The sequence below is a fragment of the Lepus europaeus genome, chromosome X, assembly GCF_033115175.1.
Source record: "Lepus europaeus isolate LE1 chromosome X, mLepTim1.pri, whole genome shotgun sequence".
In the NCBI taxonomy this organism is placed as follows: domain Eukaryota; kingdom Metazoa; phylum Chordata; class Mammalia; order Lagomorpha; family Leporidae; genus Lepus; species Lepus europaeus.
This window is the reverse complement of record NC_084850.1, coordinates 108574232-108594460: the sequence shown is the minus strand read 5'-3', so window position 1 is coordinate 108594460 and position 20229 is coordinate 108574232. Positions and strand designations below refer to the sequence as shown.

At 40.5% G+C, this 20229-nt stretch overlaps 1 protein-coding gene across 2 annotated transcripts in view; it reads right to left on the bottom strand.

Moving 5' to 3' along the window:
* MED14 (mediator complex subunit 14) overlaps positions 1 to 20229 on the bottom strand; it is a 73184-nt gene that overhangs the window by 24818 nt on the left and 28137 nt on the right. For both annotated transcript variants that reach the window (XM_062184503.1, XM_062184504.1), the window contains exons 14-21: positions 16393 to 16587; positions 15878 to 16012; positions 12528 to 12604; positions 6109 to 6269; positions 5876 to 6022; positions 4530 to 4621; positions 3688 to 3840; positions 3126 to 3395 (exon numbers count right to left, since the gene is read on the bottom strand). In XM_062184503.1, the coding sequence (XP_062040487.1) occupies positions 3126 to 3395; positions 3688 to 3840; positions 4530 to 4621; positions 5876 to 6022; positions 6109 to 6269; positions 12528 to 12604; positions 15878 to 16012; positions 16393 to 16587 (1230 nt within the window). The remainder of the gene's footprint in view (positions 1 to 3125; positions 3396 to 3687; positions 3841 to 4529; positions 4622 to 5875; positions 6023 to 6108; positions 6270 to 12527; positions 12605 to 15877; positions 16013 to 16392; positions 16588 to 20229) is intronic.

Sequence of the window (20229 nt, the reverse complement as noted above, 5' to 3'; positions counted from 1 at the left end):
TTTGACTTCCCCAAAATTGGGAGGCAGATGCATTCCTACCTCGTGTAGGAAACGTAAGTACCCTTTCTTGGTACTCACACCATCCCAATGGAAGACCTAAAGCTACCGACAACAGGAGTTACCCAAAAAATTGGCCCAAGTAGATCATCCTGCAATGAAGACCACAGTCAGTAAGTTTTACCTTTAAATAAAAGCAGAACTGACAATCACTTAATATTTCAGGAAAGACACAAATATGAAAGAGATCAACTCCTCATCCTGTAAAGCACAGTGGAAAAAATGGAGATTATCCAAGAAGAAAGGAAAGGGGAGACAATGTAGCCATAATAGAATATCATAAAAGGATGGTGTAAAATGAACACTTATAAATAAAAAAAAGAGCTTTTGGAAATTAAGAAAAAAAATTGGTAAAAATGAAAAACAGAAGGATTAGAAAAACAGAAGAAATCTCCCAGAAACAAAGGGACATAGAAAAAAAAATAACAGTCAAAAAACAAAAGAAATAAGAAAAGCAAAGGACAAGGTCAGGATTTAAAACATCAGAACAGCAGGGGCACCAGAAAGACCTAACAGAAAAGACAAAGCAAAACTATCAGGATATAACATAAGAAAATTTCCCAGAGCAAAAGGATGTAAAAGCATTCACATTGAAAGAGCTCAAATCACTTAAGATCCAAGTAGTAGAACAGCATTAAATGTCACAATGGTCACAATGGAAGGTAGAAGACAATGAAGCAATGATTTCAAAATTTTTACACTAAAATGACTGCAATTTGTAATTCTCTAGACACTCTCCAATTAGGGTAAGCTAAAGACACTTTCAGACACACAAGGTCTCAAATTAACCTCCCCACAGACCTTCTCCATGGGAGAAGGCATTCTGTTGTAGAAGGTATTCCAACGAGGGCCGGCGCCGTAGCTCAGTAGGCTAATCCTCCGCCTTGCGGCGCCGGCACACTGGGTTCTAGTCCCGGTCGGGGCACCGATCCTGTCCCGGTTGCCCCTCTTCCAGGCCAGCTCTCTGCTGTGGCCAGGGAGTGCAGTGGAGGATGGCCCAAGTGCTTGGGCCCTGCACCCCATGGGAGACCAGGAGAAGCACCTGGCTCCTGCCATCGGATCAGCGCGGTGCACCGGCCGCAGCGCGCCTACCGCGGCGGCCATTGGAGGGTGAACCAACGGCAAAAAGGAAGACCTTTCTCTGTCTCTCTCTCACTGTCCACTCTGCCTGTTAAAAAAAAAAAAAAAGGTATTCCAACGAAACAATGAAGTAAACCAAGAAAAAGATATGAGTCCCAAGCTACAAGATACAGGGCACGCGCCACAAGAGAGAAGTGAAGGAACCTCTCTTTCATCCTGCCGCAATCTTGAGCCAACACTGTGAAAAAGGCCTGGAGCGCCAGCAATCCAAAATGCAGCAGGTTGGAGGACTGGGGAAGAGATTTCTTCAAGATGAAGCCGATAGGTTATCTGGTATCTTTGTATGTACTTAGAGAAGAATTACACAACTGAGGGGGAGGTTAAGGGCTAGTGAAGTACAGAGAAAGCTAAGTTTTTTTAAAAAAAAACCAACAACTGATAATTTCCAGGAAAAGAAGGGGCAGACATTTGGTGCAGCATTAAGTTGCAGCTTAGGATACCCACATGCCATATCGGAGTGCCTAGTTCGAGCCCTGCTCCTCCACTTCTGATGGAGTAATGTGCATTCTGGGAGGCAGCAGGTGACAGCTCAAGTGCTTGGGTCCCTGCCACCTAGGTGGGAGACCCAGATGGAGTTCCAGGTTCCTGGCTTCAGCCTGGTCCAGCCCTGGCTGTTGTGGCTGTTTCGGGAGTGGACCAGCAGATGGGAGATACCTCTTTGTCTTTCAAATAAAATAATAAAATAAATAATTTAAATAAATAAAAATAATTTTAGTAAGCTAGGTGGAATGGTGTTGACACATTCATAGTAATGCAAACACTGAAAAACTATAACCAAGATAGGAGGAAAGAAGAATATATTTATGTACTAGGGACAACCTGGATGGAAGAAGGTGTACTTTAAAAAAAAAAAAAACTGAAAAATAATACATAGTTGGGGCCAGTGGTGTTGTGGCACAACAGGTTAAGCTGCCGCCTGCTCCCATATCAGATCACCAATTTGAGTCTGACTGCTCTGCTTCTGACCCAGCTCCCTGTTAACCTGCCTGGGAAAGCAGTGGAAGATGGCCCAAGTATGCGAGTCCCTTGCCACTCATACGAAAGACCCAGATGGAAGTTCCTGATTCCTGGTTCCAGCCCAACCCTTGCTGTTGCGGCCTTCTGAGGAGTGAACCAGCAGATGGATGATCTCTGTCTCTCCCTGCTACTCTACCTTTCAAATAAATAAATAAATAAAATAAACCTTTAAAAACTGAATTGTTATTTCCATTCTGAGAATCAGATAAAGTACTACCAGTGGTATAAGCATGCTATTTAGAGATATGGATATAAATACCGAGAGAATCAGCTACACAGAAACGGAAAACAAGTGTGTCTAAGGAGCAGAAAAATGACAAGAACGGGTTGCAGGAGACTATTTTTCATAATAAGCCTCTAGGAACAATTTGATTGACAACTATAAACACGTACACGTGAACTATCACATGTCACCAGGACCTCCAGGGGCTGTGGCCCAGGACCTTACATTTTATAAAAGTATCAGAGTTGAACTGATGACCAAACCTTTTTGATAATCAATGATAAAGACTACTTTTAAAGTTCCTTAGAATTGCAAACAGCAAACATGACTCTCTCTTCATAACTTTCACCTCACTCGTGCTCTGCAAGCTAAGGAAATAAAGGACTTTTTATCATCGTGTACACATGGGCAGCACTTTATCAGAACTTCCAGCTCTCTCAGAATGAAGCTGCAGTCAATGAATAAACACTGCTTCTTACAAGGTGGCTTCAAAAACTCCATGGTAAAAATGGAATTAAAAGATAGCATGTGTTTTCCATTAACTTTTTGAAGCCTTCTCATATTAAATTTAAATAGGAATTGGTTGCTTTTCCCCATTATTTCCCCCATCAAAGGAATTATTTGAGATCTGAATTTATTTAGAGGTCCTTTTTATGTTAACTCATGCTGTAACACTAAAATCTGTTACCTTTAGTCCTGGTGCAGGATAAAAACCTTCAACTAACTTGCTGTTATCAAAAAGACTATAAGCACCATCTCGTATTGCCACAACACCTCGACTCCGGCAGTATATGTCAATGCAATACATGTTCCTGAAGGCCAGCCTAATGTGGGTGGAAGACTGTGGCAGAATGGAGAAGCATTGGTAGGCAGTGTTGGTTCTCTGCGTCAAGCCTAACATTGGCACAGTGGGGAGTTTGTTGATGGCATTTAACGGAGCCTGAGTATCAAATAGTACCTATAAGGAAATACACAGTGAGAACAGCCAGTTTTTGTACAACTGTTAAAATCTCAGACTTGTCAATGCATAAAAAATCAAATATCCTTCCATAAACTTTTCCTTGAAAAGAACATAAAAGTACATCACTGTAACCACTTTATCTAAGAAAATTCTCTAAGTACCTTTCAGGATATAAAGCAGAAAGGTATTCACCTTTGTTATTAAAGATGATTAAGTACACATGATTTTTCTGAGGAGTTTCACCTGAAACACTAAGTCTTATTTTTAGACAGAAAATAAATGTAATTACCTGTAATAACTGAACCACATTTGGTGTTTTGTTGAACATTTCTTGAAGCTGATGGAGAATGGTATTGTGACAATTACTGCAACCTGAGTTTGGGCCAACAGTTCCCAATGAAATATGAAACTTCTGATGGATAGAATTCCATTGGATACTAATCTAAATAAAAGAAATTACAGAGACTGAGAAAGTAACATATTCAAGTCACAGAAAAAATGTTAAAAAGCAAAATATAAATGACCTAATTGAGATATTTTTTGAAAACAAGTAAGACTTGACTTAAACTTCAGATGTGCTGTTAATATGAACCTAGTACATTCCCTAAGCATGTGTATTAGCCCTCTTTTTTACAGAAAGCTTTCATTTAATAAATATAAATTCCATAAGTATAACTTTTGGATTATAGCTGTTCTTCCCCCCATACCTGCCCTCCCACCCCCAAACCATCCCACCTTCTACTTCCTCTCCCATCCCATTCTTCATTAAGATTCATAACCTTTCTTACAGTAATCATATTGCCAAACAGATTTGGAAACAGTGAAGAAAAAAACAAATATCCAAAGCACAACACCTTGTCCAAAATTCTCAAGATCATATGCCCTATCAAAGAGGGTGTTATTTTTATTTTCATCTTTAAAGAGTTAAGCATTATAGCATGCTATATTTGTAAACAAAGCATTTAAAATTTATCATTTTATTCCTTATTTTTGATTGAGTCCTTACTTATTTCAAGAAAGTTTTTGTTTTTTGAGTTCTCAATTTTTAAATTTAAATTTAAAAAATTAAATTTAATTTAAATTTTTAAATTAAGTTATGAGAAACTCCAGAGCTTTAATTCACAGACTTACTGAGCTCCCTTTGGTGGTCCCATAACACAAGATGAGTTTTCGATAATTATAAACACGAACTTCTGAGAAAATATTTAGATGAGCAGGTATGTCTAAACAGAAAGGAAACAAAAAGGAGATTGATAAACATGCAAAATTTGAAAATATAAATTTGAAAATGGAGGCATTTTGGCAATACTGTTTGCCTGAATATAAAGATCTCTAATTATCATAGTCTTTCAAAGAAAAATCCAGCCAACAGCAGAGTCTGCTTCCATTTCTACAAGAGGGCAGAAGAGGAGGAGACAGACTGAAACAGTCAAGCATAATAGGGGGCTATAACACCAGCTCTGCCACTCTCTAGCTATGTGACCTTCAGCTAAGTTCAGTCTCTGTGACATGCTTTCTTCATTTATAAAATAGAGAATGATCCCTACTTCATTGGGTGACTATGAAGATTAAAGAAATCAACACAAATTGCTTACAATATTGTATGGTGCACATGCGCACACACAAACACACATATATGTATATGTGTGTATACTATGTAGGTAGAACCTGGTTTATCTCTGTGTAAAATTTTCTGGAAACAATACTTAAAGAGTGGTTGTCTCCAGGGGAAGGAAAGTGAAGTCTGATATAAAATGGCCACTCGGGGGCCAGCACTGTGGCACAGCAGATTAAGCAGCCACACGCATCCCATATCAGAGACACCCGAGTCCTAGCTGCTCCACTTCTGATCCAGCTTGCTGCTAATGCACCTGGGAAAGCAGCACCAGATGGCCCAACAGCTTGGGCCACTGCACCCACGTGGGAGACCCAGAAGAAGCTCCTGGCTCCTGGCTTCGGCCTGGTCCAGGGCTGGCCACTGTGGCTATTTGGGGAGTGAACCAGTGGGATGCAAGATATCTCTCTGATTTTAATAAATCTTTAAAAAACTTTAAAAGTGCAGCACTGTGGTGCCAGCATCCCAGTAAGGGCACTGGTTTGTGTCCTGGCTGCTCCCCTTCTGATCCAGCTCTCTACTATGGCCTGGTAAGGCAGTGAAGGATGGCCCAAGTGCTTGGGGTCTTGCACCCACATGGGAGACCTGGAGGAAAATCCTGACTTTGGATCAGCCCAGGTCTGGCCACTGTGGCCATTTGGGGAATGAACCAGCAGATGGAAGACCTTTCTCTCTGTCTCTCCCTCTCTGTAACTCTGCCTCTCAAATAAATAAAATATCTAAAAACTTTTTTTAAAATTGGCCACTTAATCCTTATTAGACATACTTTTCTTTTAAATACAATGTATATTTTAATTTCTCAGTTAAAACAGAGGGAAGGGATTTTTCTTTTTTCGAAATTTAAAAAGATTATCACATGTACCTGGTAGAGATCGTGCAAATTCCAACACACACTCATACAGTCGCGCAATGCTATTCCAGTCATTAAGGAACATCTCAACCACTTTTCTACCTCCAACAGGTTCAGACAACAGATTTTCATATGTCAGATAAACATGTCGGGATGGTCCTACAGGATTATAAGGGAAAATTACTAGAAGTCAATACTTTAAACAGCCAGAAATATGTGAAGACAAAGTGTGTGAAACATCTCACCTTGCTCCCTGGTAGAAGTGCCATTAAGTGGACAATTTGCAAACACTAACTCTGCCACCCATGTGCGATTATTTCTACCTTGTAATCGGAAAGTACAATCAAGAAGAGAGCGGTCTAGAGCTTTTTGGGTTTCTTCATTAACACCTTTACAGGGAGGGATTCTGGAGATAAAGGAGAGCATAATAATTGCATTTTCCACAGAAAAGACAAAGCACAGTGTTCACATTGCCAGGCAGGGTATGTCATTAGAGCCTCTAATTCTCCTTCTAGATACCTTCTGCAAAGTACAAAGTCACAATTAATACTACTTACCCATTTCCTTTCACAGCAACAGATTAGTACTCTCACTTTCACACAGGGATAATTGTCTTTATCCATACTCTTATTATTTGAAAAGACCATGCTTTTACAGGATGAAAATCAAGACTAGTAGTTTTCTGCAAAATCTACCCAGAAAACTCTTAAGGAAAAGCTAATGTGAACAAAATACTCTAAAATCACTCTTTGAAGATGAGATGATATAGTACAAAGGATGGGACTTTGAACTTGGGGCTCTACTTCTAATCCAGCTCCCTGCCAATGCATCTGGGAAAGCAGTGGAGGATGGCACAAGTGTTTGCCCCCTCCCCCCATTTGGGAAACCTGGAAGAAGCTCCTGGTCCCTGGCTTTGGCCTGGCCCAGTCTTGGCCATTGTGGCCATTTGGGGAGTGAACCAGCAGATGGTTCACATGCTCTCTCTCCCCTCCAACTCTGCCTTTCAAATAAATAGATAATTCTTTTTAAAACAAAAAAGGCTTATGGGAAAATGGAATTAGAAGTTTATCTTGGTCTAAAAAAATCTGAAATGTATGCAGTTTTTTTCACAATATGGATTTTCCATGTGTATCGCATACAAGAGGAATGTAAGTATACCTTTAGTGTCTTAAAAATACCTACTTCTGCATCTTTCTTCCACAGCTTTATGAACGATATCATTTATCAAAAAAATTACAAGGTAATAATGTATTCCAGCTGTTAATTTCAGTAAAGGATGACATAATGAGATAATACGTTGTTTAATTACACATTATCCCTTAACTCAGAGAAGGTGGTAAATTCTCCAATGTAGTATGATGATTATAGAAAGGCAATAAACCTAAGCAACTAGATCAACACATCACATAGTATTCCATAAATATTGCAGTTTTTATGTATCAGTTAAAATTTTATAAATGTATGCTTTAAATACTAAAAAAGAAGGAACATAACACCTAGAGCAGGAATTTCTCAATCCTGGCGTACTGACATTTGAGGCTGGATAGTTCTTTGTGGCAGGGAGTAGTTCTATGCAGCCTTGGTCTCTACCTACTAGATTCCAGTAGCACCTCCCAGAATGAAAAATATCTCCGGACACTGCCAGATTTTCCCTAGGGGCCAAAACCACCGAGGAGTAGAAAACTAATGACCTTAGAATAAATAACCAAGAATGTGTATAGTAAAAATAAATAAATAAATAAATAAATCTGAAGGGGGGAATGGAGGACCTATACAGATTATATAAAAATAGAATTTATGTAGTGTAGAAACATTCTCATTACAACTTCCATCATAGCTTCTTGTCAATGTATGGCTCTTAAAGTTTTTCAAAAGTTAATCTTTCATACTACATAATTGTTAACACTACTAGAAAGATTCTTTCAAACTGTATTTTGGGTAATCATAAAAATTGTGTATACTGCATATATGTTCTTCAACTTGAGAGATACACTGAGGACTTGCTTGCTCTTATATCTTACAACATAACCCTTCCCATAGGAGTTATAAAGCAGTCAATTCACATTTTTTTAAAATGTTTTTACATTTTTATTCTTATTTTTTTATTCAAGAGAGAGAACAGTGCTAGCTCTCATCTACTGGTTCACTCCCCAAATGCCTACGACAGCCAGAGTGAGCCAGGCCAAAATCAGAGTCCAGAACTTCACACAGGTTTCCCACAGGAGTGGCAGTGACCCACGTACTCGAGTCATCACCCGCTGCCTTTCAGGGTGCTCATTAGCAGGAAGCTGGATGGTGAGCAGAGCAGCTCGGATTTGAATCAGGTACTCTGCTATGGATGCAAGTGTCCTAAGTGATGATTTTAACCATTGCCAACCCCAAAGATCCCACAGAGCTTTAAATCTTGAGTATGAAACTATAAATGTAATATACTATTTTCCTTTCATATAAAATAGGTTTTTCATGAAACCCGTCTGGTAAGAAAATGGAAACACAGGAGCCAGCACATTTTCAGGTGAGAACCAAGGTAAATGTGTTTCTTTCAATTTATGCTCTCAGGGACAGTAGGATCCTCAAGATGAGTTTTATGCCACGTCCTTAATCTGTGATGGAGATACAACTAGCTCTCCTTTCAAGAAGACTGTAAAATATTTACTTATTTTTAACTGAAAAGGTAAACTACAACTACTACTTTAATCCCTACGGCATGATGATGTGAGGAAAACGCAAAGAAACCAGGCTCCCCAAAAGGAAGATATTGTACTAGCCAACAATTCAGAACTGGGGAAAATATTTCCTAGACAGCAGATTAACCTTATCTAGAAACTTTTCATTCAAAATGTTTTCTGATCGAAACAGCTACTCCTGACTGATTTTCCTGTTCTGAGGACTGGACAAACTGAGGAGGAAGTAGGCTACAGTCCTCTAGGGCAGTTCTGTGTCAGCTTTGCTCTCAGGGGTTCTACAAGCATCATTAACTGTATCCTGGCTCTGTAGTGCAAAAGTAGGGAGGTCACTCGAATGCTAGTAAAACAAGTACAGGAAACTGAAGTCTGTTTCATAAAGGCTGAACATGCATATGCAGGACAAGCTGACTCTCCCAACTCGCAAAAAACTGTGCCTGGGCATTATCAGCATAATGCTACAGAAAGCAAAGAAACACTACGGGTGCTGAGAAACCCCTTGTAGGTGTGGTCACCAGACAGGACCACTGCCCATGACTGTAATGTGAGTTTGGGACAAGAGTTTAAAAACAGGTAATGAAGATGCTGGTCTTGAAATTTGTGTCTCAAGCTTCATTTGTGCCATACGATCAAGGCTCTTTTTAATCTGCACAAGGCAAGCACTCCATGAACCATGGTAATCAAAGAAGCTTTTTTTAAAAAAATAAAATTTATTGATTTATTTGAAAGGCAGAGTTACAGGGAGAGAGAGATCAATCTTTCACCTGCTGGTTCACTCCCCCAGATGGCCGCAACGGCCAGAGCTGGGCCCATCTGAAGCCAGGAGCCAGGAGTTTCTTCTAGCCACACGGGTGCAGGGGCTTAAGGACTGGGGCCATCGTCCACTGCTTTCCCAGGCCATTAACAGGGAGCTGGATCAGAAGTGGAACAGCCGGGACTCAACCGGCGCCCATTTGTGATGCCAGCACTGCAGGTGGCAGCTTTACCTGCTAGGCCACAGCGCTGGCCCTGTAATCGAAGAAGTTTACTGTAGTACATCTGATATGATTTCTGAGTACATCAAAGAGATTAAGTTGAGCAAGAATAGAACTTGAAAAAAAAAAAGGTGCCCAATTTTAAAGCTTTCAGGTATGAACTCACATTCCTATTTAATGTTAAAATATCTAGGACTAAAAACCTAACAGCTTCTCAAGATGAAATGCATTACAGCAATTACATACTAATCAGATATGGATACAGGATTTTAATTTAATAAAATCACATTGAGACATTAGTTTTCCCTTTTTCTTTTCTACATCCTACCCCAACAATGAACAGCAATTACTATACAAAAATGTATCTTTAATTTATTCATTTCTAACCATTTTCCTTTAAATTTTTATTTTATTTATTTATTTTTTAATTTATTTTTTTTGACAGGCAGAGTGGATAGTGAGAGAGAGAGAGAGAGACAGAGAGAAAGGTCTTCCTTTTTGCCGTTGGTTCACCCTCCAATGGCCGCTGCGGCCAGTCATCGTGCTGATCCGAAGCCAGGAGCCAGGTGCTTCTCCTGGTCTCCCATGCGGGTGCAGGGCCCAAAGACGGGCCATCCTCCACTGCCTTCCCGTGGCCATAGCAGAGAGCTGGCCTGGAATAGGGGCAACCGGGATAGAATCCGGCGCCCTGACTGGGACTAGAACCCGGTGTGCCGGCGCCACAAGGTGGAGGATTAGCCTGTTAAGCCACGGCGCCGGCCCCATTTTCCTTTAAATTTTAAATAAAGAAAACAAAAGCCAATACTAGAGTGAAGACTTCCTTTAAAATTATTGCAAAAGGAAGCTAAAATATACCAAATGCTTTCTTCCTAGGCATGTCTCATAAGTTCTTCTTTTTATTTATTTATTTGTTTGTTTGTTTATTTTTTTGACAGAGTGGATAGAGAGAGAGAGAGAGAAAGGTCTTCCTTTTTGCCATTGGTTCACCCTCCAATGGCCGCTGCGGCCGGCGCACTGTGCTGATCCGAAGCCAGGAGCCAGGTGCTTCTCCTGGTCTCCCATGCGGGTGCAGGACCCAAGCACTTGGGCCATCCTCCACTGCCTTCCCGGGCCATAGCAGAGAGCTGGCCTGGAAGAGGGGCAACCGGGATAGAATCCGGTGCCCCAACTGGGACTAGAACCCGGTGTGCCGGCGCCGCAAGGTGGAGGATTAGCCTGTTAAGCCACGGCGCCGGCCATAAGTTCTTGAGTTCAAAAAGAAAGAGCATTCTGAAATTCCTCTTGTAAAAGTGCTAAGAACAAGATATTTTACAAATCTTGCAATCCATGAAAAATATATCTAAGCAAATAGAACACAAATGTTAATGTCATTGGCTTAGAGGCTGCCACTGTGACACAGCAAGTAGTTTCCACCTGAGATGCCAGCATCCCATATGGGTGCCAGTTCAAGTCCTGGCTGCTCCACTTCCAATCCAGCTCCTTGCTAAGGGCCTGGGAAAGCAGTGGAGGGTGGCTCAAGTACTTGGCCCGTGCCACCCACATGGGAGACCTGGAAGAAGCTGGTGGCTCCCCCAGGTAATGTGGCCATCTGGGGAGTGAACCAGCAGAGGGATGATCTCTATCTGTCTCTCCTTCTTCCTCTGTAACTCTGATTGTCAAATAAATAAATCTTACCAAAAAAAAAAAAAAATAATAATCACTGGCTTATCTGCAGTTGCCAAGAACAATGAAAAAGAAACAATGAAATGTATCTCCTCTCTGCCAAAAACCTGTATTTTGGACCCAAATACTGTATCTCTTAGATAGTACTATAGCTTTGCCAAGTCCACACTGAAACACTTTACAAAGCTCATGCAAAACATTCACTTTACTTTTAAACAATCTCTGGCTACTTGTCCTCTGCCCATTTGCTTGTCTATACTCTCTCTTAGTTATCTACACCAACTCAATTACTAGCACCATGGTGATGACTGGACTTCTCCTGCCCAGACCTGTTAGACCTGTTATCTGAGCAAGCCTAGCCCAAGACACATTCCTGCCTGCTCAAAAGGTGTGAAAGCACTTCACACTTAGCAAAGTCCTTTCAAACTCATACCCGAAGTGTTTCTCTCAGAAAGCACCACCCCATTCCATTATCTGCCCAAGATAAAGCTAAGAAGCATCTCTGCCACCTCTCCCCTCTTCTCTGGTCCAACTTCGATCTCCGAATGTTTCATCTCCTAAATTCTTATGGAACCTACCACAGTCCAAACTACTAACAACCCTGTGTAAACCCTTTAGCTACTGGTTTTTCTACTTCAGTCTGTCCTCAGCAATTTATTTTCCACATTGCTATCAGGCTGAGCTTTCCAAAGCACCTCACTAACCTGCCTAAAATTATCTGATGGTTTCTTAGTGCCATTACGATAAAGTCTAAATCGCTTATGGATACTTAAAAGTCCTATAAGATCTTACCCTTGCTGCTCTTCTTGCTCCATCACCTCCTGTCAGACTGAACTAACTCCTTCGAGCTCCAGAACACAGAGCTCTCTCTTGCCTCCAAGTCTTCACATAAGCAGTTATTCCTTCTGGTTAGAATCTCTTGTCCCCACCTCAATTCCATTTCCTATGGTCAATTCTCATCTCTCCTTCAGTGCAAGTACCATTGGTATTTTTCAGATACCCATCCTGACTTCAAAACTAGCCCACATCTATGGCTATAAGAACACATAGCATCCTAAAGAACCCATGAGAATTCAAGCCTGATAAACAGTCATATTCAGTAAGTATCTGATGTATAAATGAAAGAAATACAGAGGAAAGACATCCTAAAACATCAAGTGGTGCCAGACTGCCACTCCACAGGATCAAGGGAATCTTCCCACATTCCCAGTAATTCTAGGCAGAAGTCTGTGACATATACAGACTAAGAACTCTATTTTATACTGTTTCAAGGAAAGAGGGGAACAGCTCTGGCAATGTGGCTACAAGGTATAGCACCAAGTAAGACACATGACAGGGACTTACTTTAACAAGCGAATTGCATGGCTGAAACCATCACCTTCCACTTGGACACCTTGATGTGGAATCTCGAGATTGGACAACTGGAAAGAGAAAAGCACAATTGTATCAGACCATGAATTTTACAAAGAAACTACCTTTTCTAAGTACCACTGCCTGTTCTCACTGCATTTATTCTAGGGCCAGTCTTTTCACAAAGTTATCACATATCAGGCATGAGCATTAGCCCCATCATTGAACTGCCTATATATTAAGTCCAATGAAACAAAAAGCTGCCTCAGAGCCTCCAGTTAAAACACACACATACCTCCACAGGTGGCAAATCTTTGAAATTCTGTAGACTGATCTAATTTTGCAGTGAGCCAAAAGTGATTCAGAATCAAGTCTGGTGGTTCCAAATGAGGCAACAAAAATTAAGACCTTTTTCTTGTATAATTCTATTGCGTTTGTTCAAAACAAGGTTTAAACCATAGTCATGTATTATTTCTAATCATAAAAAATATTATTTAGTGAATAACTTTTCTGAACCACATTTTTAAAACCATTTACTATGTGAAACTCAAGAAAAGATTTTCAACTTATGCATTTTCCCAATGAGATATCTTTCCCAATTGGAAGGATTCAGAAAGCAAATTAAAAAGATTAATGCAGCAATAGGGCCTGAAACCTTTTCCATGGAAGTTATTAAGGTATGCCAGAAAGTCACCTGATCCACCAAAGAAATGTTTGCCTCTGGCAGATACTCCCAGGGCTTCTATGTCAAACTACTTTTTAAAAGATTTTTTTCATTTATTTGATAGGTAGAGTTACAGAGGGTTCACTCCCCAAATGGCTGCAATGGCTGGAGCTGAGCTGATCTGAAGACAGAAGCCAGGAGCTACTTCCAGGTCTCCCATGTGAATGCGGGGGGCCAAGTGCTTGGGCCTTCTTCCACTGCTTTCCCAGGCCACAGCAGAGAGTTGGACTGGAGGAAGAGCATCTGGGACTAGAACCAGTGCCCATATGGGATGCCGGTGCCACAGGCAGAGGCTTAACCTACTGTGCCACAGCACCGGCCCCCAAACTATTTATTTATACAAACTTTGTTCCAGAAAAGATCTAAGGCAGCTCTAAGCACTGACTTAGTGCTACTCTTTGGGGTTAGGGCAGAGGTTTAGAAAAATAACTACTGATCAATTAGGCAGTAGGGTTTCAGATTTAAAAGGAACTAAAGCATGAGATAGCTCAAAAATGTAGCCACCATTCTATCAGAAACACAAACGTCTCTGGTAAGATTAACTTATCACATCTCAGTATAACTTACCTAAACCAGAAACACTGCTTTTGTTTTTTAATTAGCTAGAACTTCACAGAAAGAAAAAGCAGCTAAATTTTTAAGAATGAGTTTAACAGATAACTATAGACTGTTCTTACATGACCTAAGTGTACAACAGGTATAGGAATACAGAGAATGACAGAGAAGACATGCCAATGGTATTGGTTTGTGTGGCCCATAAAAGTACACTTTTTTTTTTTTTTTTTAAATTCTGGCCTGTGGGTTGGGAAGAGAAGACATAAACATCACAATGCTCCAACATTATATGTATCCTACCTTCCCACTGCAAAGGTAACAACTAAATGACATTCAAGAACCAATCCAAATGGCATGACAAAAGAGCCTAAGGGGACCAGCATTGTGGTACATCAGGTTGAACCACTGTTTGTGATGCAGGCATCCCATGAGCACCGGTTCCAGTCCTGGCTGCTCCACTTCCATTCCTGGGAAAGCAGCATAACATGGCTGAAGTGCACCCATGTGAAAGATCCAGATGGAGTTCTGGCTCCTGGCTTCAGCTTGGCCCAGCCTCACCATTGTGGCCATTTGGGGAGCTAACCTGCAGAGAGAAACTCTGTCTATCCCTCACTGTGTTGCTCTTTCAAATAAATAAATTAAAAAAAAAAAAAAAAAGAGCCTAAGAGCACAGGCAAGTAAATAGTAAACACGGATGCGCCCTGTACTGTTTAGAAGCTATGGTCAATATGCAGACAAGAGAACATTCATCAGGCTCCTAGTTCTAGGAGCTGGGTCATCAAGGACATGAGTTCCTATTTTAGGTGCCTATTTCTGGGCTGGGTTTCTCTCTGGGCTATTGCTGCTCTTTACAACTTCATACCTTATCCTCCACTTGCAGATTCCAAAGCCCTCTACTGGCAAACAACAGCTCATGGGCCAAATCTGGCCCACTGCCACTTCTTGAAAATAAAGTTTTATTTGAAACATAGCCATTATCATTGGCTTAAATATCAGTTATGGCTGGCTCACATTACTATAGTAGATTTAAATAGCTGTAACAGAGACCATACGATCCACAAAGTCTAAATTATTTACCATCTGGCCTTTACAGAAAAAGCTTGCTGGTTCCTGTTCAAAGGCATGAAAGCTATTCTCATCAAACCATCCCAAAGCAATTATCATCAGCCCAACTGAAAAACTCCACTTCCACATTTGCAGGCCCCTTCTTCATTCATAGTATCTTACAAAGGAGGGAGTTCATACAAAAAGGAAAACTTCAAAATAAAGGGAAGTAGCTGGGATTTTATTTAAAATTTACTAATTTATTTGAAAGGCAGAATGACAGAGAGAGGGAAGGAGAGAGAGATCTCTTCCATTCACTGGTTCATACCACAATGGGCAGGCCTGGGCCAGGCTAAAGCCAGGAGCCTAGAACTCCATCTGGGTCTCCCACATGGGTGGCAGAGGGCCAAGCACTTGGGCCATTATCTGCTATTTCCAAGGCACATTAGCAGGGAGCTTGATCAGAAGCAGAGTAGCTGGGACTTGAACTGGCACTCCAATGTAACTATATATAGTTATATATATATATTAGTTTCTGTTATCTCCTCTTACTCTCACGTCAGGAGATCATACCAGATATTCATCAAAGATACTAATTCTGTGTAAGTCCTCTGCGTCTTCCATGTACCAAAAGAAACAATTTAATTTAATATTCTTTGACATGCTTCTCAGAAAGGAGTCCAAATTACTAGTGCTTAAATAATATATGTGGCTTTACCAACTCAGAAAAAAGATCAGCCTATCTAATCACCTCCTATAGGCTTAATCAATACTGCAATTTTTTTCTAAACTGAGAATTTACTTTCCAGTTCCATAAACAACGGTAAGCCCAGAATCTGGACTCAGAGGGATGAAATAATTTAGTCATATTTTACATGGCTATTATGAGATGCTATGATGGCAACTCCCTTCCTCCCCAAATGAACAGGATCACACTCATTTTGGTTCACCTAATGGAATCCATGTAACTTTAGGATACGTTTTTAAAAATTACTTTTTCTAGAATTGTTTCAAAAATTACCTCTAACCGAAGTCCTACAAATGGCATATTTGTATCACACATAGCGACAAAGTGAGCTAGAACTTTATTGAAGGCACACATTTCTCCTGATCGCTTGGTTTTCTTGGATTCTACTGGACATGGATCATCAGACAACTAGAATTTAAGTAAACAAGAAAAGTGAGTTAAAAGTACAGTTAAACTCCACAATAAAGCTCAAGGTTAATCAAAACAAATGTTATTCTACTCTTTCAACAAATGTTTACCAAGCAAATACTGACATATAATGAACAACTGCTGACCTAAACACTGGTAATTCAGCAGTAAATATTCTGTGTTTAACAAGTTCCCACATGGAAATGGTACATAACTTAAAATTAAAAGAAATATTTTCAAAAAATGTACACAACTATTGTATATTTATTAGCTGCCCATCTCTTTAAAACCTCACCTAATTGTTTCCCATGTTAAAAATGAGTAAAGAACACAACAACGTTATACACAAATTCTGTGCTCATTTTTGTATGCAATCATACCTTGCGTTTGGTTCCGGTTCTGGTCTGTTTCCCAGTTTTTGTATGAAAAACAAAGTCCTGGACATTTTCCTTGAACTGCTGCAGCAGCAGGGCCATGACGGGGCTGTCCTCACGATCTGCAGCATTCACAGACATGAAGTAGTACTTGTACAAAAGTTGCGTGGGTTTATTGGGAACCTCTAGCATCTCCACAACCTAAAAAGGCCCAAACCAGAAACTCAGAGAAATAAAGTGCTGGATAGTTTCTTTTTTCTATCAAAAAGGGCTTTAAATTATAAATCTAATGTGCATGTCTTTATTTAAAAAACAAGGACAAATCAATCATGATATTAAAAATAAAAAGCATTCCCAAATATATAATTTGTTTTCTAAAAAACAGTTCAGACTAAACAGTAAAAGTAAATATAACCATAAACAATAGATAATGGGGCACTTACATTCTTGATATTCCTAACTCAGCTTATAAATTGGAAAAAAGGGTTTATGTCTATATTCAACTGGCCTGCTATATTTTCTAGAATAGTATCTATTTTAAAAATTGTTCTGCTTTCTACCTTAACCTCTAAAACATCCTGAAAATTGCATAATTATGGCTAAGGAAAATGATAACTATCTGTCATGCTTGCAAACATGCCAAAACAAATCCCATTTTTTCAACTGAAAAGGTCAGTCACAGAGAGGATAAACATCCCTGACACTTAACACCACCCAATACAGAGCTTACTATTTGCCAAGTACTACCCCATGTAGTTTATGGATGTGAACACATTTGTTCCTAATAACTTGGCAAGGGAGATATTACCTTTATTTTTCTGATGAGGAAACTGAGGCATCAACAAGTGAGTTATTTGCCCAAGGTCACCAAGCCCAGAAGTGATGTACACATACTCTGATTCCAACACTCTGGCTCCAGAGACCCTGCTCTTATCCACCAAACTTGTTGACTATTTTCAAGGTGTAGTGAAAATTTAAGAAATGTTCTCTAAATTCCTTACTGACAGAAATAAATGCCATTGCAAAAGGCTCTTGGCCAAAACATACTCTTTCCTGTCTCACCTTCCCTTTTCCTCTCTCCTCTTCCCCACCCACTCTCTAAAGGAAAGCACATTGCTGATGCGGCTCAGGAAATGGAAGAAGCAAAATGGCCACTTCACTAAAGACATTTGGATGGCGAATAAGCACATAAAAGACACTCCACACAAGCACCACTATGACTACGCTAAGATGCCGCTACACACCTCTCTGGATGGCAGGAGTTCCAGAACGTTACAATGCTAATTGCTGGTGAGGATAAGGAGCACCTAGAACTCGCACACACTGCTTGTGGGGATGCAAGAGTGTCTCATCAGCGCACACTGACCACGTAACCCAACAGTGCCACTCCTGGTGACTTCTCTAAAATAAATGAATGCTCACACACAACCTACATGTGTAGGTTTACAGCAGCTTAAGTAACATCCACCCCAAACTGTAAGCAGCCTAGATGTCCTTCAATGGGTGACTGAGTAAACAAACTGTGTAACATCCAAAGCATGTAATACTGCTCTACAATAAAAGGAAGGAACTATTGTACACACTAAAACTGAATGAACATCAAGGGCATTATGCTGAAGGAAACTAGCAAAATTACAGAGAAGAAAGGTCACAGGTTACTAGTTGGATGACAGGCTGGTTAAAAAGGGGGCAGCATGAGGTAAGGTGAATCTGTTCTATGTCCCAAATGAAATGGAGATTTACACAATTGTATGTATTTATCAAAACTCACACACTTAGAAGTCTGAATCTTTATTGTATGTAAACATATCTCAATAAAGTCGACCAAAAGAAATAAAGTGGCAGAAAATAACATTTAATGAGAGATCAACTACAGTACGCTCTCCTCTCTTCTTTTTAATATCCATGGTATCTTTCTACTTTTATGATTTGATCATTTTTTAAAAAAGATTTAATTATTTACTTGAAAGAGTTACACAGAGAAGGAGAAGCAGAGAGAGAGACAGAGGTCTCCCATCGGGCTGGTTCACTCCACAATTGGCCACAATGGCCGGAGCTGTGCTGATCCAAAGCCAGGAGCCAGGAGCTTCTTCCAGGTCTCCCACGTGGGTGCAGGGCCCAAGAACTTAGGCCGTCTTCCACTGCTTTCCCAGAGAGCTGGATTGGAAGTGGAGCAGCCAGGACAAGAACCGGTGCCCATGTGGGATGCCGGCACTGCAGGTGGCGGCTTTACCCACACCCCCACAGTGCCGGCCCTGATTTTATCATTCTTAAGAGATAAAAGTGGACGATGGGGAAGAACCTACATTCCAAGTTCATTCATTCATTCATTTATCAGAGATAGAGAGACAGGGTATACTACCATCCACTGGTTTACTTCCCAAATGACTACAACAATTGGAGCTAGGGCTGGGCTGAAGCCAGGAGCAAAGACCTCAATTGACAGGGACCCAACCACTTGAGCCATCACCTGCTGCTTCCCAAGGTGCACATTACCACATAGCACCAGGCATCAAACCCAGGCACTTCAATATATGATGCAGCATCCCAAGCAGCATCTTAACTCTTAGGCCAAATGCCGTCTCCTACATTCACTTTTGGTTTAAATCATGTGAAACAAATTACTGCTTTACAATAAATCACTAGTCATTGACACAAAAGCTTGGCTACTTGCTGATGCTAAATAAGGTCAGAAAATGAAAAGCTATAACCACTTCAATTCTTACTTTGTGGCTTGTATAAGAGTTCTATGTATGGTCACAAGTTTGGTTATTATGCATGTATTATGCATTTTTTTTTTTTGGACAGGCAGAGTGGACAGTGAGAGAGAGACAGAGAGAAAGGTCTTCCTTTTGCCGTTGGTTCACCCTCCAATGGCCGCCGCGGTAGCGCGCTGCGGCCGGCGCACCGCGCTGTTCCGATGGCAGGAGCCAGGTGCTTCTCCTGGTCTCCCATGGGGTGCAGAGCCCAAACACTTGGGCCATCCTCCACTGCACTCCCTGGCCACAGCAGAGAGCTGGCCTGGAAGAGGGGCAACCGGGACAGGATCGGTGCCCCGACCGGGACTAGAACCCGGTGTGCCGGCGCCGCAAGGCGGAGGATTAGCCTGTTGAGCCACGGCGCCGGCCTGTATTATGCATTATTTCACACAGACATCACGCAGCTCACTAAGAACTGTACAATAGCCCTTTTTCTAGCTTCACAGCTAGCATTTTAAAATTCAGAAAAAAGTAAAGTTTACACCAAGTGAAAGACTCAGTCTATATAAGTAACCCTACTTAAGATATATCAGCCTGCACAGGGACCTTTTTAAGATCATATCTTTATAAAGTATCTCCTTAAAATATTCACTCTCATTACCTCCAACCAATAACCTTGAATTTTCAAATACCTTAAGACTCTTAGCCAAAAGTACCTACTTGGTGTATACAGAGATTTTAGATAAGTTAATACTTGAAATTTTAACTAATTCAAAGATCTCAAAGAAACTAACTGGAAAACACCTAGAGAGTGAAAAAAAAAATAAGAAAGGATCTTATTGTACACCGAAAGGTACATTTAGTCAAGAAAGAGGAATATGCCTTCAATCAATTAAGGATATTGAAAATAAAACTGCTTCAGCTAGTTAATTCCACATAATATTCAGTTGAAACCAAACAAGTTTATCTGATATCAAAACATCTCCAAAGGTTGCTCTCAAACTTTTCCAATTTGAGAAAGGCCTCAAATGAAGGAGAAATCCTAGGGTAAGAAACATATTCCCCAAATGGGACATGACTTATCTCCCTCTACCATTCCTACCTCCTGGGATGGGAATCATGATATGAAAGTCAAATATTCAAT